Raw genomic sequence first — 13,813 nt, 5'->3', positions numbered from 1 at the left:
CAGTCTGTCGCAGGGTGGAATATCCTCAATCACACATCCATTCGCTCTCACACTCACACCTATGGACATTTTAGAGTTGCCAATCAACCTATGCAGCATGTTTATGGACGGTGGGAGGAAGCCGGAGATCCCGGAGAAAACCCATGCATGCACGGGGAGAACATGCAAACTCCACACAGAAAGGTCCCCCATTGATGTTGTGTTTTTCATGTCCCCCAGCCGGGACTTGAACCGGGGGCCTTCTTGCTGTGAGGCAAAAGCGCTAACCACTGCGCCACCGTGCAGCCCCCTATATTTAGTTATAGTTATAGTTAGTTGAAGTATTACTAATACAAACACCGAATCTTATAAAGATTTTTTTTTTGTAATAAAAAAGATAACTAACAATATTTAGTTATCTTTTTTATTACAAAAATCTTTATAAGATTCGGTGTTTGTATTGGTAATACTTCAAAATATGCATATTCTAAAAGTCCCTAGCTGTGTGGAATTTGTTCTCTGCATTTGACCTTTGCCTCGAGCATTGTTGGGGCTAATGAATTACAAACTAAGAAATCACTGTAATTTATTTATTTTTGTCAGTAACAGAGTAATGTAACGAATTACAATTCAAATTTTGGTAATTTAATTACAATTACTAGTCTACAGAAACCCTCATTACTCACATTTTGGTACAGTGAAACCATAGGTGACTAATAAAACACATGAACTTCTGTAAGAAAAACACATGGCTCTGACCATGTCTCTTGGTTAAATGAAACAAAATGAATACTGAAAAAGAAAAAAATACAAAAATACTGATTCATGTGTGCACACGTGTGCTAATGCAGAGTTGGAGATTGGTCAAAGTAAGATGAAAAGAGTGGAAATATGTAGGGAGATATTCCTATTATTGCTAATTTGTTGAAAACAAAGAAAAACCATTTCAGTTCAGTGCAAGTTATGTCTTGGAGATGAACTGCTTTCCACTGCCCTAGTGTCAATAGGCAACCTGTCTGTACTGTACACTATGCATGCTACTATAATGTACATTTTCTCATGTTTATGTGGTGACATTAAAGAGGTGGTGCTAAGTGTAGCTTCGCCGTTTTTGTGGCTTTTACAAGGGTTTCTTATTTGTAGCTTTATTTCTTTTATTTATTTGTTTGCAAGTAGAGAAAAAGTAAAGTAACGAGTAGTGAATTACCTTTTAAATTGGGCAATAACTAAATTAATCAGTTACTTTTTAAAAAAACATTTACCCAACACTGTCCGTGGGGGAGCGGTGAGCTGCAGACAGAGCCGCTCTCAGGAACCATGTGGTGAATCAAGGCCATGTCACACACCCACTACGTACATTGTGTACATATTACATGGATGGGAATTGGTCATACGTGAATATATGTGGAAAAAGTGGGAAAAGTTGTGGTCTTTATGTGAAATTCTTTCAAAGATTTTTCACGGATAAACCACATTAAAACCAAGGAAAAAGTACGAAGAAACCACGCAAAGAACACGTAAATCAACATGAACCGTGTGTGATTATTGCATTGTTCATATGCAACTCATATGTGATTCGTGTGTCAATTATGTAATGTCAATTAACGTGATATGTGCGCTGTATTTGCGATGTAAAAGTTACACATCGGTGGTACATGCGTGAAAAGTCTGTTGGACATACGTGGAACGGTCATGGAGAGCCACAAATTTGCAAATGCATCTTTCAAAAATCACGCACAATGCCACAATTTCTGTAATAACTGTGTATAAACTACCAACGTAAAATATGAAGAGACTGCGTAATTCTAAACCGACCAAAAATGTTTCAAAAGCACAATTCCCAATTCACATAAAGACACGTCGGCCAAAACACTCGACGGACATCTGTGCACATCCAAGAATGACAAACGCTTATGAATTACGTATTTCACGCATGTATCAGAAAAGTCTGAAATTTCATTCATGGAAAAGGCGCAAAATGTACGTAGTAGCTGTGTGACACAGCCTTTAACCCCCTCTATCCAACCTCTTTATGTTCAGTTTCAAGGTGGGAGGCATTAGGCCCCATTTTTAGTCTTTGGAATGACTCTGCCGTGGATTTGAACTTTCCTGTTTCAGGGCAGACACTCTACCAAGAGGCCACTGAGTTTTTTTTTAAAGAGTAAAAGCAACGTACGACAATGTTACGGTTTCATGCTTGTCATAAGAAAAAAATTTTAAATGTTACACAATTCTTCTTGTCTTTTTTGTCCAAATATGGATCCATTAGCTTATGTCAAGCAGAGATCAGAATTTACCTTTAAAAATAACAATTCAAATTAAGATAGAAAAGCTTTCCACCTCCTTTAGAACATCTTTTTTTGTAGTCACATTATGCAACGAACATGTAAATTAGAACTACTTAATGCATTTGTTTTCTTCTTTTGAGCAGGCAGCACTTGACCGCCTAGAAAAAGGAGATGCACACCCTCAGACTGCACAAATATCTCTTTACAGTTTGCTTTTCGCTCTTCAGAGTTATTGGATCTTGATAACTGCATTGCAGATGGTAGCTTGCATGTTGGTATGCTAGTTTTGTTTTGCTTATTGTTCTGTCAAAAATAGCTTTTTGAGGCTTTTTTTGACTTCTGGTCGATTTTTGACCAAACTGCTAATCATGTCTGACATATTTTTAAGGGGACTGTGTCTGAGTTACAAAAAAACAATTCTCCTCTTAAAGTTACCTTTTCCTACAGAGGCTTTGCAGACCTAATTTCAGTCAAACCTTTCAACCGAAGCCCTTTCTCACCACAGTTTCTGAACCTTTACTCCCCGGCTTTCTTCCATTTCTGCTCTTTTATTAACTCCCACCCTTTGATCTTCCTTTTCCCTCTCCTATATCTTTTATTCCATCTTAATTTTTTTTATTTATTTTTTATTCACAGTTCTCTGTTTTGTCAGACGCAGAGGGACTTGGGGTGCAATATCAAAGCAATTCATAACCTGCTGCTTTTTCGGAATGCAATATCCCTCTCCTTGCCTCCACCTTGACACCCTCTCATAGCGCCTTTGTCCACCTCGCTCTTGTTTGCCGCACTGTGAAATGCAATACAATGAGTCTGTGGCCTCAGTGGCTCTCTGGATGGGAACTATACAAATAAGAGCAAAACCTTTGGGACAAATAGCCGGCTATCTTTCATCACATGTTTTGTGCTTCATCTGTCAGGCTTTCGTGGTTGCAATTTTTTAGATGCGTCATTAATTGCAAATTTCCAACCTATTTTTCATTTTAAATTGAAATGTGAGCTCCACTGTGAGTCACACATTAGTTTGATTTTGCCTGCATACCTAAAATAGTCCGAAAAACGTGTTATTAATATGTAAATATCAGATAAAAGAAAAGAAATGATGCACTGTTGTCACTTTAAAATGCCTCGAAGTCAGAAAGTATCTAATATTTTTTATACATTTGCAAATGTTTGCTATCAACTGCTCTCTGAACGTTATGATTTACTTTATCAAGAGAAATGGGTTGAGTTGCAGTCATTTATCAGCAGTCCTCTGCCAACTTGTTCAGATGTTTAGCAGAGCTGTAGGCTGTTTTATCACTGATTCCTGTTTCAGGGTCCCAAGCTGGAGCCGCTGAAGGAGGATACTCTGTCCAGCACATGCAAGTCAGCGAACCAGGTTTGATTCCATGCTCACTTTTCATTTTTCACATTTAGTATTCTCACTGAGGCTTGTACAATGTTTATGGAGAATTTCCATGGAGACAAAAAGAGGTAGAAATATAAGATTAAACTGGCTGTGGGGAAACAATAATGCACTAAATATTTTTTGCCAGTCACTGGTCACTTCCTGTTATTACATATCTTGTGTTTGATATGTAAAAAATTAATTGACAAATCAATTTATCTCAAAAATCTTTTAAGCTGCCAATTTCTAAATCTGTTTTTATGTATCAGAGGTTTCATTTTCTGCAGGTTTTTGGTAAAGGCCGGGTCTTTTGTGATACATCTGTGATATACATAATTCAAAAGCGTCTCTTTCCTTCCTCATTTGTCGATGTGCGCAGTTGTCCATCAAGGGTTTACGCCAACAGGTCTTTACCTGAATTGGATTTTGAGCTGCTTAAAACTTTTGGTCAGTTGAGAATTACACAATTTATGTGTATTTTGTATTGTTTGTATAAAATTATTACATGAATCTCAGAATTGTGCGGGATTTTTTCAAAAGCATATACAAATTTATGGCTCTCCACGAGAAGTCTAATAAACTTTTCATGCTTGTTTTACCAATGTATAAAATTTATATTGCGTATAAAGTGCACATATCACGTTAAAAGTGCATAAATGAAGCATAAATCACTAATGGATTGCAAATAAACAGTGCAATAATCCCACGGTTCATATTCTTTGCATGTCTTATTCGTACTTCTTCCGTGGTTTTAACGTTGTTCATTTGTGATACATCTGTGAAGATTTCACATAAAGACCACAACGTTTCTCACTTTTTCCACATATATTCACAGAAGACCAACTTTCCTCTGTGCAATGTGCACAAACGTACGTAGTGGCTGTGTGACATCGCCTTTAAGAGAAGGGTTTGACAAACTCTCCCTAAAGATGTTCCTTTTCACAATCACTGAGAAAATCAAATATATATTACAATTTTTGACAAGAGTTGTCAGTTAAAACAAAAAAAAATGGAAATGATATCTATGCATTGTGCAAGTGACTAAAGCATTACATTTGCCAGTTTTTCGTATGAAATCAAATTTTTACATACTTTTGACTTTGTTATGTTGACACTGAATTCCGAAAGTGCACATAGCAATTACTGATGAACTAATGACTTACTTATTAAAGGAAACAACTTTTGCTTGAATGTTTTTTACTGTCATGACAAATAGATGTCACATAAAAACAAAAACGTTCCGTCACATTTTTTTCTATAGTCTCAAAAATGACTCACGACAGGTCATTTTTGGCAGGTGAGTTGTGACCTTAAATAACAGTTTCTAGCTACAAAAGCACTGCGTGAAAATAAATGACAACCCTAGCTTCTCTGCAAAAATCAAGCAACTTAAGGATCATGTCATCAGCAAAGGTGAGCATGGTCAGTAGTGTCCATTAATTTATCAATTTTCTAGTCTTCTGTTGCTCCTTTTGGGGTCAAAGGGGTTGCTGGAGCCTATCCCAACCACTGTTTGGTGAAGGCGGGGTACATTCTGGACAGTTTGCCAGTCTATCACAGGGCCAGTAGTGTTATTTTGTTTCCTAAAGGAAGAAAGTAACATTTTAAGACGTCTGCCCACAAGTCACGGAAAAACAATGAGGCGTGTCATTCCTGACTCTCTTGTTCTTGCCAACAGAACATTCTGCTGGTTCAGAGGCAGATGTCAGTGATTGATGACGATCTCGATAATTTCCAAAAAGTTTTGAAGAGCTACACTGATGCCACTTCAGCTCAGGCTGACAACCTGCAGTGAGTGTTTTCCTTGATTCCACAGAGAGCGATGTATACCATGAATATTATATATCATTCTGCTGTTGCAGCAGCTTCTTCAGGTTTGGAACAATGCTGATTCAGGGAATTTAACTGTCACTTTGACTACAGTTGTTATGTTACATGATTTCTTTTTTTTTGCTTATCCATTTACCTTTTTAAAATGTATAAATTGTCGTCAATTTTCATGTTTGCAAAAAAGAAAATGGTTTTCAGCTTCTTGAAAAGTTGTGGCTTGCTTTCAGGATTCTGTTGGCATCTCTGGTGTGACTATGAATGATATGCCTTTTCTGAGTAAAACTTTTTTTATGCAGCACACTTCCACTGCTCTCTCTTTTTGCTTCTTTCTTCTCTGTCAGCGTGTCTGTTCAGAAGCTTCCAGGAAAGTTGTGTTACATAATGTATGAGTTCTGGCGAGACCGCATCTCCTGGATGAGGTCAGTACAGTATGTTTATGTGTGTTTGGTAGATATTGGCAGACTGCTTGGCACTCTTAACTTCTTGATGGTAACGTTCCCAACTAGTAAAGATGAGCAGATGGCCCATCTCTCAGATTGCAAGTTCAGATGGAGACAGAGTGAAACACATTCTGACACAGACAGGTGCTCCCTGAACCCTTTGAAATGGCCTGGCATAATTCTTTAGAGCTTTAAATGGTCAGGTAGACTCCTCTCTGTACATTATACCTCTTTGATTCTGTGTAAGAAATCCTACGATTTCTCTGTTTGGAAAACAAGAACTGTCTTCCAAGTAGATTAATTGTTCAAATTTGTTAATAGATTTTACATTTTTCTTTTGATGAGTGATGCTCGCCATCTTTCATTCTTTTGAACTGCCCATCAATGTTTCCTTCTTGTTATCTGTCTCTGTAGCTACCTTCAATCCAACTGCAGCAAAGACTTCCAACGCTGCATCATTGACATGTTGGAGGATGCTGAAATAATCAATACCATGCCGCTCCCAGGTTTGTATTTACATGTCATGTCACGTGCGTATTTTTCGCACACACACCATATTTTCTGCACTAGAAGGCAGACTTTGAAGCCTTCGGTTTCTTCATAAAACAACAGAGCGCCTTATGTAAGGGATAATAGCAGCAGAGGTATCCATTATCAGAAATTAAGGGATGACGCAGACGCCTGAACTTTTTGTGAAGTTAATTCGTCAATTTCTGAGAATGGACACCTTCCATGGCATTGTCCTGCTTATACCATGGTCACTTACATAATAAATAAGGATTCAATTAATTTTTAGTACTTTATTCTTGTTACGTTTTCGGCTTTATCGCCATTTTACAAAAAAAACGACCATTTGGTACGTGGTGTGGCATGTTGTCATGGTAACAGCTGGTAACGATTGGCACCAACCTCGACAAAGGAAAGCGATGTATCTGCTGATCGTCACGATGGGTTATTCAAGCATCAGTTCCGCTTGTTTCTGTCCAGATGATGAAGCAAAAGAATGTTTCAAACAAGCCAGCTCAGAACATTTGGGCTATGTGACCGGAACCTCTTTTTTTCAATGTGCATTTGTCCACTAAGTAACGCTTAATGGCCGACGAAGTATGTATTATCACTTAGATTACTTTACGGAAGCAACCGTCCTCAGCTTCGCGATTGGTTAAAAAAAAAGGAGATTTGGTGATGAAAAGGAAGGATCTGAAAGACAAACTGAAGATCAATGTGTAATAAATTCTCTGGGGAATCCTATGATTTAATGAAACTAAGTCAAATGTAAATCAGGAATTAAACTCAGCTTCAACACAATTCAGAAAAGAAAAAGTGTCATCAGAAATTACATTAAATGGCCAACCGAACAAAAATGAGATCTTGAAATGTTTACAGTCAAATCTGTACATAAACTGAAAGACAATAAATGTAAATGAATCTAATTAAATAGTGAGTCCCTCTGTGAGGGTGTGTGTGACCCTGGGGAACATGCTTTTGTTGCATTCACTCATAGGTCCACTTACCTGTCAATCAGGAAAACACACCCTTAAATCAACACATATCTGACACTGTAATAAAATCAAAACAACTGATTTGAAAATAAATAAATAAAACACCTCCAACTATTGCCATGAAAAAGATGTGAACAGATCCTTGAACCAGAGTGTAAATATAGTCATTTCAATAAGGAGAGTTTTTTGAATGAAAGTAAATTCGTGCTACAGAAAGATATGCAGTCTGTAATGTTTGGCGCTTAGGCTCTGGACCAATGCATTTTGCGTGCTTGGAAGGAACTTGGACCATAACAGACCATAACAAAGCGTTGCTCCAGGTGGACAATGGAGTGGAGGAGCTGGAAAAACTGTTGGTTCAAAGCAAAAGCATATTTGATGATGTAAAGTGCTGTAGATCTTCCTCATTCAAATTAGGCCAAAGCTTCACTTAAAGTCTGATTTTTAACTTGGGAGTTGCCAGTAAATTGCTCTGTTTTGCAACCTGCCTCCATTGGTCTTTTGGGGAACTGCTTGCGCAAGTTCTGGAAGGAGGGAATGACTCATGAGGTAATTTTAGGTGGAGGCTTTTCCCAAAGGGTTTGCAAAATGGATCCAAAGTCTTTCTGAGAGAGGGAAGGAATAATCTGTTAATAACTTCCTCGATCTACACTGCAACCTTTTTGGACAACAATGAAATTTCACACACAAAAGCAACAATAGTCTTTTGTTTGTGACTGTGAGGAGTGGAGTTTGGAACTTGACTTAGCTCTGTACTTTTGAATCTGCAAACATTTCCTATGTTTTCCAAAAAAAAACTGTTCAAGTAAGAATTTATCTTTCACTTTCTTCCGCTGTAATAGAGAGAAGAGGAAAAAGAAGAATTTGCTAAAAATGTTTCTGTACAACAACATTTCAAAATTGAAGGGTTCTTCTTTTGATGCTCAATAAAGCTTCCACAGAGATCTGTATCTGATACTGGAAGGACAGTAAGTCACAGAACAGTCACAGTTATGAGTGGAGAAAAAAAAGTGGAAAGAGATCTTATATTTGGCACAATCATCTCCATATGACGCACGCAAAATTTGCACCCTGCCCGTTGTCATGTCACTGTGTCCATAAACTCATGGCAGATTAGCATGCATGACTCACTGCCACTCTAACTCAGGCCTCAGCCGTGACACCGTCAACTGGGAGTTTGATTAATTTGTTGAGGGCAACACTGAACTCCATGTTCCTCAGAAAGCACCAGTGTTAATTCTTAATTATTACTAATTATTATATCTGCCTTTTTGCATTTGCTGCAGATGGTGATTCAGCCGTGTGGGCTGCGTAGCTTGAGATTGTTGCTAGGTTACTGTTCATAGTTGTTTCCTTTCACATCTGTGGATCACGTGTATGCATGACTGACTCTTTCAGACAGAAACTCAGCACTTTTCATGTAAAACACCAGGGCCTCATGTCTCCCCCATGATATTGTGCACTTAGAATGTAAAGTCCCACACTGATCATATTTTCTATTGTAAAAGAGTTCCCAGTGGTCTGTTAATTATGATCATGCTGTTTTTAGCCAAAATCCAAAAAACTTGTGCAGTTTATTAGATAATAGTTGCAGAGCAGCAGTAGCTCATCAGAAATTCACCTATTAGACTGTTGACACAGTTACACTAAACCTCAATAGGTCATGTGATTTTTTTTGTGTTTTTTTATTATATATACAGTATATATACAGTATATTCGGATCCTTCCAGGCTGTCGCTCCCAAACTCTGGAATGAGATCCCGTTGTCCTTGCGTTCCCTCGACTCTGTGAATTCTTTTAAAAGCCAACTAAAAACTTTTTATTTTTGCAAAGCATTTTAACTGAAACTGCTTTTATTGGGCTTGAGATGATTGTTTTACGTGGTTTATGCTTTTTATCTTTTATGTTTTTATGTTTTATATGTATATATACATATTTTAACCTGTAAAGCACCTTGTGACTCCTGTCTGTGAAAGGTGCTGTACAAATAAAATGTACTTACTTATTTACTCACTTACTTAGTACCTATGCATCAGCGATACCTTTTGGTTTGTCTGAATCAGGTAAGATATTGTTTTTTTTAGTCATGTTGCCCTTCTTCTGTTAACTACTGCCCAACTTCAGGTAGTCCTTGCATTGAGGCTCTGTTTCTTTTGTGCATATACCTGGCTAATGCAGCCATTACTTACCCTCTTACTTTATGGGTCTTGATGATTTAGATCTCACTGTTTAATGTTGGGAGCTACAGTACCGTCTCTTCACGTACATAAATGAAGATAAGAAAGAAACCAATGGAGTGTTGAACTGCTCTGCTGCTCCAATAGAAACAGTTTTTCCCTGTTAAACATCACCACAAAGTTGGATGTGTTATTCTTTAGTCTGAAGGAAATCTACACCAGCATAATAATGGAGCACACAAAGCCCCCGCATTGTACTTTTTTTACTCACTGAACTGCGCCCACTCTGTCTGTTATCAACATAGATCCAATAAATCTTTTTTGTTTTTTTCAGCAGACTCCTGGCCAACTGAAACAGTCCATGACTGGTAAACTATTTTAGAGGAAAATTAAAAAACATATTTTTGTTCTCAGGCTGTCCCCTGTTAAACAGTGTGATTAAACTACAGTGTTCCCTCGCTAAATTGTGATTCACCCTTTCTTTCGGTGTCATTGTGATTGGCTGTAGACCTTAGGCTTGGCGTGTGCATGTGCATGAATGATCCCGGTGATGGTCAGAGGGGCCGTAGGCACGAACTCGCAACCACATCTCTGTCAGTCTGCCCCAGGGCAGCTGTGGCTACAACCATAGCTTACCATCACCAAGTATGAATGAGGAGTGAATGAATAATGGACACACTGTAAGCGCTTTGAGCGTCTGGAAAAGCGCAGATAAATCTTATCCATTATTATTCTTATTATCAGTCGGAATGTTTACATCGAGTTCTATTTCCAGTTTGTTGGTGCTTCAAGTCTCGCTAAAAGGTCGGAGAACCGGTCCAGGTTTCAAAATACAAACTACCTATTTACTAGCGAAATAAAATTGTATTTATTTTTAAGCTGAAGTGACCACTGGCGATATCACTGTCAAGTTAAATATTTGAAGTACAAAAAGAAAATGCATTTTACACGGACTTAGTGAGGACAGACAGAGCATGGGGCCTGATTGATTAATTTTTGGATGAGCAAAGTTAATGGAACAAACTACTCGGCACGGGGGTGGCAGGACAAACCACTCCCCTGGGATCTAGGTGGGAGGGGGATTGGACTGGAGCTGCAACGAAGACAATGTTAAGTAAACTAACCGATGTTCGTGAGACAGACTTCATGTGCAATGTATGCAGTGCAGATGGACCCGTGTAAATTTGAACTAAGAAGGATGAAATACAGAAATACATTGAACCCAAATTTTAAATTTTAGATCCTGTTTATTGTAAACAAATACCAAAATACCAAGATGTTCATTTAAAGAAACACACAGAAATCATGACAGGTTCAATGCCCTCTTAAAAAAAATAAAATTCTTTACCATAAAAAAGGTCATCTTCAACTGTTTTCACACGCCAAGTGTTTTTCTCAAGTTCTCCTTTTTTTGTAGAATAATTGTTCATCTGCTTCAGTGGTCTGAAGGGTTGCCAAACAATCTTGTGCTGCCACAGTTCACTTATAATGAGGAAAAGGTAGAATGGTTTATCAGACCTACACAGGGAGGAGCATTAAAGGGTAGACTTTGGAGCGCACAATACAAGAAGGATTAAGTCCAGTAATGTGCTGCTCTCTCAGGCTTCATTCTGTTTCGCTGACAGTCTTCAGACGCTGCCCTCATTTATTTCCTGCTGCACTGATTGTTGCCTGAATACATATTTCAGCAAAACATTGCACAGCTTTGCCCCGTCACCTTTACGTATTACTTGTTTTTTGATCTAAACCATAAAACGTTGAAGTTTTGTTGCTGGTCTAGTAAGGGATCGGTTAAAAAACGTTGCCCTAATAAACAGTGATATGATATAAAGTGATATGATGCTGTGTTTGTGTTTAAATATAAACATTTTTTTTTAAACTGTGTGTTTCTTCAGCTTCCTGGTGGATTATGACTAACAACTAGAACCCAGAAAGTCATATCCGCTGCCTACACCATTTTACGGACAAAGACACAGTGGCGGGTCGATCTTCCAACATGCCCACAACACACATCAACACCCGGGGAAGAATTCAAGAGAGCTCGATGAGTTCAAAAGCAGCAGGGGAAAATGGCATCATCCAACATTCTCCGGCAGCGTCTATTAATGTTCCAGGCTTTGACGGCTCATTATTTTCTTCGCTAATATCAAAGTGGGGAGCTGCATTCTGTTTTTTAGCTTTTCCAAAACCTGGAAAACTACTGAAGTCTCTGCAATGAACAATCTTTTCCAACCTTCGTCTCTTACCTGTGGCATGACCGATTCTCTCCTGCAGTGCGTGCCTGAAACTATGCCATCAGAAAAAAAGTTCTGGAAGCTATTAGAGCAAAACCCATATGGAGAAATTTAAACTTCCCACTAGTTATCTTTGTTTCTGACGAGTTGTTTATTGTCAAATGCAAGCGTTTGTGGGGAGAGAGGAGGAAGGGATGCAGCGAATGGAGAGCGTGCATGCTAATGCAGCCACATGGCAACTGTATGATACTGTAGCTCAGTTCTCTTTGACTTTGCTGTTCTGCTAAACAAACAAAAAAACGCCTTGAGATGGATCTTATTCTAGTTGTTACTTCCTTTAATCGTTAAAATAAGATATATTTTTCATCTGTTATGTACAAAATGTATTTAAAAATGTGCACGTGTAGAAAACGTAACTATTTCATCACTAATAAATAAAGAGGTACGTAACATTTGTCATGTATTTATTTTGATCATGAAGTTTATTCAAAATTATATATATATATATATATATATATATATATATATATATATATATATATATATATATATATATATATATATATATATATATATATATATATATATATATATATATATATATATATATATATATATATATTTCTGTTGTGCTTTGGCTTGGTAATCTTTCACTGAATGATTCAAAGAAACTTTAATAAAAAAGTAAGACTCCCAACTGACAATTGTTTTATGGGTTTTTTTTCTCCAATGTGAGACATACTTTGACTACATGTCTTTACCCTTAATTCATCTCCATCCAGTCCTTTGTAGCATTCTTTCAATGGATATTAAGCCTTTGTTTTATATATAGACCATATATTAGATTATATGTAATTTTGGCTCTGTGGATGCTCATTTAACCATCCTTGAAGCAGGTACAAGAGCGTTCAGCTGGACTTCATTTAAATAGCTGTTAATTGATTTTTTTCTAGTAAGTAAAACATCTAACTGAGAAAAAAGGAAGTTGCTAAAAAGAAAAAACACTTAATACATTTTTATAAGATGAAAAAGAAGGGCTGTAAAGATTAATCAACTTAATCGATTATTCATTCATCTTCTTCTGTTTGTTCCCTTTCGGGGTCACGGGGTTGCCGGAGTCTATACCGGCCAGTTATCGGCGAAGGCAGGGGACACCCTGGACAGGTCTCCAGTCTGTCGCAGGGTCACAATAACACACCCAATCACACTCACACCAATGGAAAATTTAGAGTAACCACTTAACCTATGTGAAGCATGTTTTTGGACGGTGGGAGGAAGCCGTAGACCCCGTAGAAAACCCACGCATGCACAGGGAGAACATGCTAACTCCACAAAGAAAGGTTCCCCATTGATGTCCTGTTTCAGGTCTGGTTCAGGTCCCCCAGCCTGGACTTGACCTGGGGGCCTTCTTGCTGTGAGGCGGTAACCACTGCCCCACCGTGCCGCCACTCAATCGATTAATCAATTTATATACAATCCAACCAGATCCATCTGTCTGAGCCAAGTTGTAAATCAAATCGACCTATAGAAATATAAAATGCTTTCAAAATAAAATAAATTGATTATATCAATATTGGAAAATACCATTTTGAGACAGGTTGAGACATGGTAGTTTTTTTTTTTTTTTACTGTAACATTAAAAGGACCAAATGTCATCACAGCGGACAAATCACACGTGTGATGGCAACAAAAAATGATCAATCCATCATTACAGTCTAATGCGTGGAAACCATAGACTGTAAAAACAACGGACGAATCGAGGTGTGACGTCACCCATAGAAAATGCCTCACCTGACCGAAATCAGGCCAAATCCCTCACCATTGCTTCCTGTTGGGCGCAGTCAGTTGACAGTGATTGGTCCGGATTGCTCAGAGTCATCGTATCTATGGTAACTACTGTCGCCAAACAGGAGTGAGCTTATTGTGAGTTACCACCTCTTTCCACGCCTTTACCTCTTAAACGCTGCGTTTCCATT

The 13,813-nt window shown here is 38.0% G+C and overlaps 1 protein-coding gene across 1 annotated transcript in view; it reads left to right on the top strand.

Moving 5' to 3' along the window:
- The window catches only part of LOC101165972 (N-terminal EF-hand calcium-binding protein 1), a 44,105-nt gene extending 31,805 nt beyond the window's left edge, over positions 1–12,300 (top strand). Inside the window, exons 9-13 of the mRNA XM_023954912.1 lie at positions 3,583–3,645; positions 5,333–5,445; positions 5,826–5,903; positions 6,339–6,430; positions 11,499–12,300. Of these exons, the coding sequence (XP_023810680.1) occupies positions 3,583–3,645; positions 5,333–5,445; positions 5,826–5,903; positions 6,339–6,430; positions 11,499–11,527 (375 nt within the window). The 3' untranslated portion in view covers positions 11,528–12,300. The remainder of the gene's footprint in view (positions 1–3,582; positions 3,646–5,332; positions 5,446–5,825; positions 5,904–6,338; positions 6,431–11,498) is intronic.
- The last annotated feature ends 1,513 nt before the right edge of the window (positions 12,301–13,813 follow it).

The sequence above is a fragment of the Oryzias latipes genome, chromosome 5 (genome assembly GCF_002234675.1).
Source record: "Oryzias latipes chromosome 5, ASM223467v1".
Taxonomy (NCBI): Eukaryota; Metazoa; Chordata; class Actinopteri; order Beloniformes; family Adrianichthyidae; genus Oryzias; species Oryzias latipes.
The sequence above is the reverse complement of the archived record's forward strand: the minus strand, read 5'-3'. Positions and strand labels throughout refer to the sequence as shown.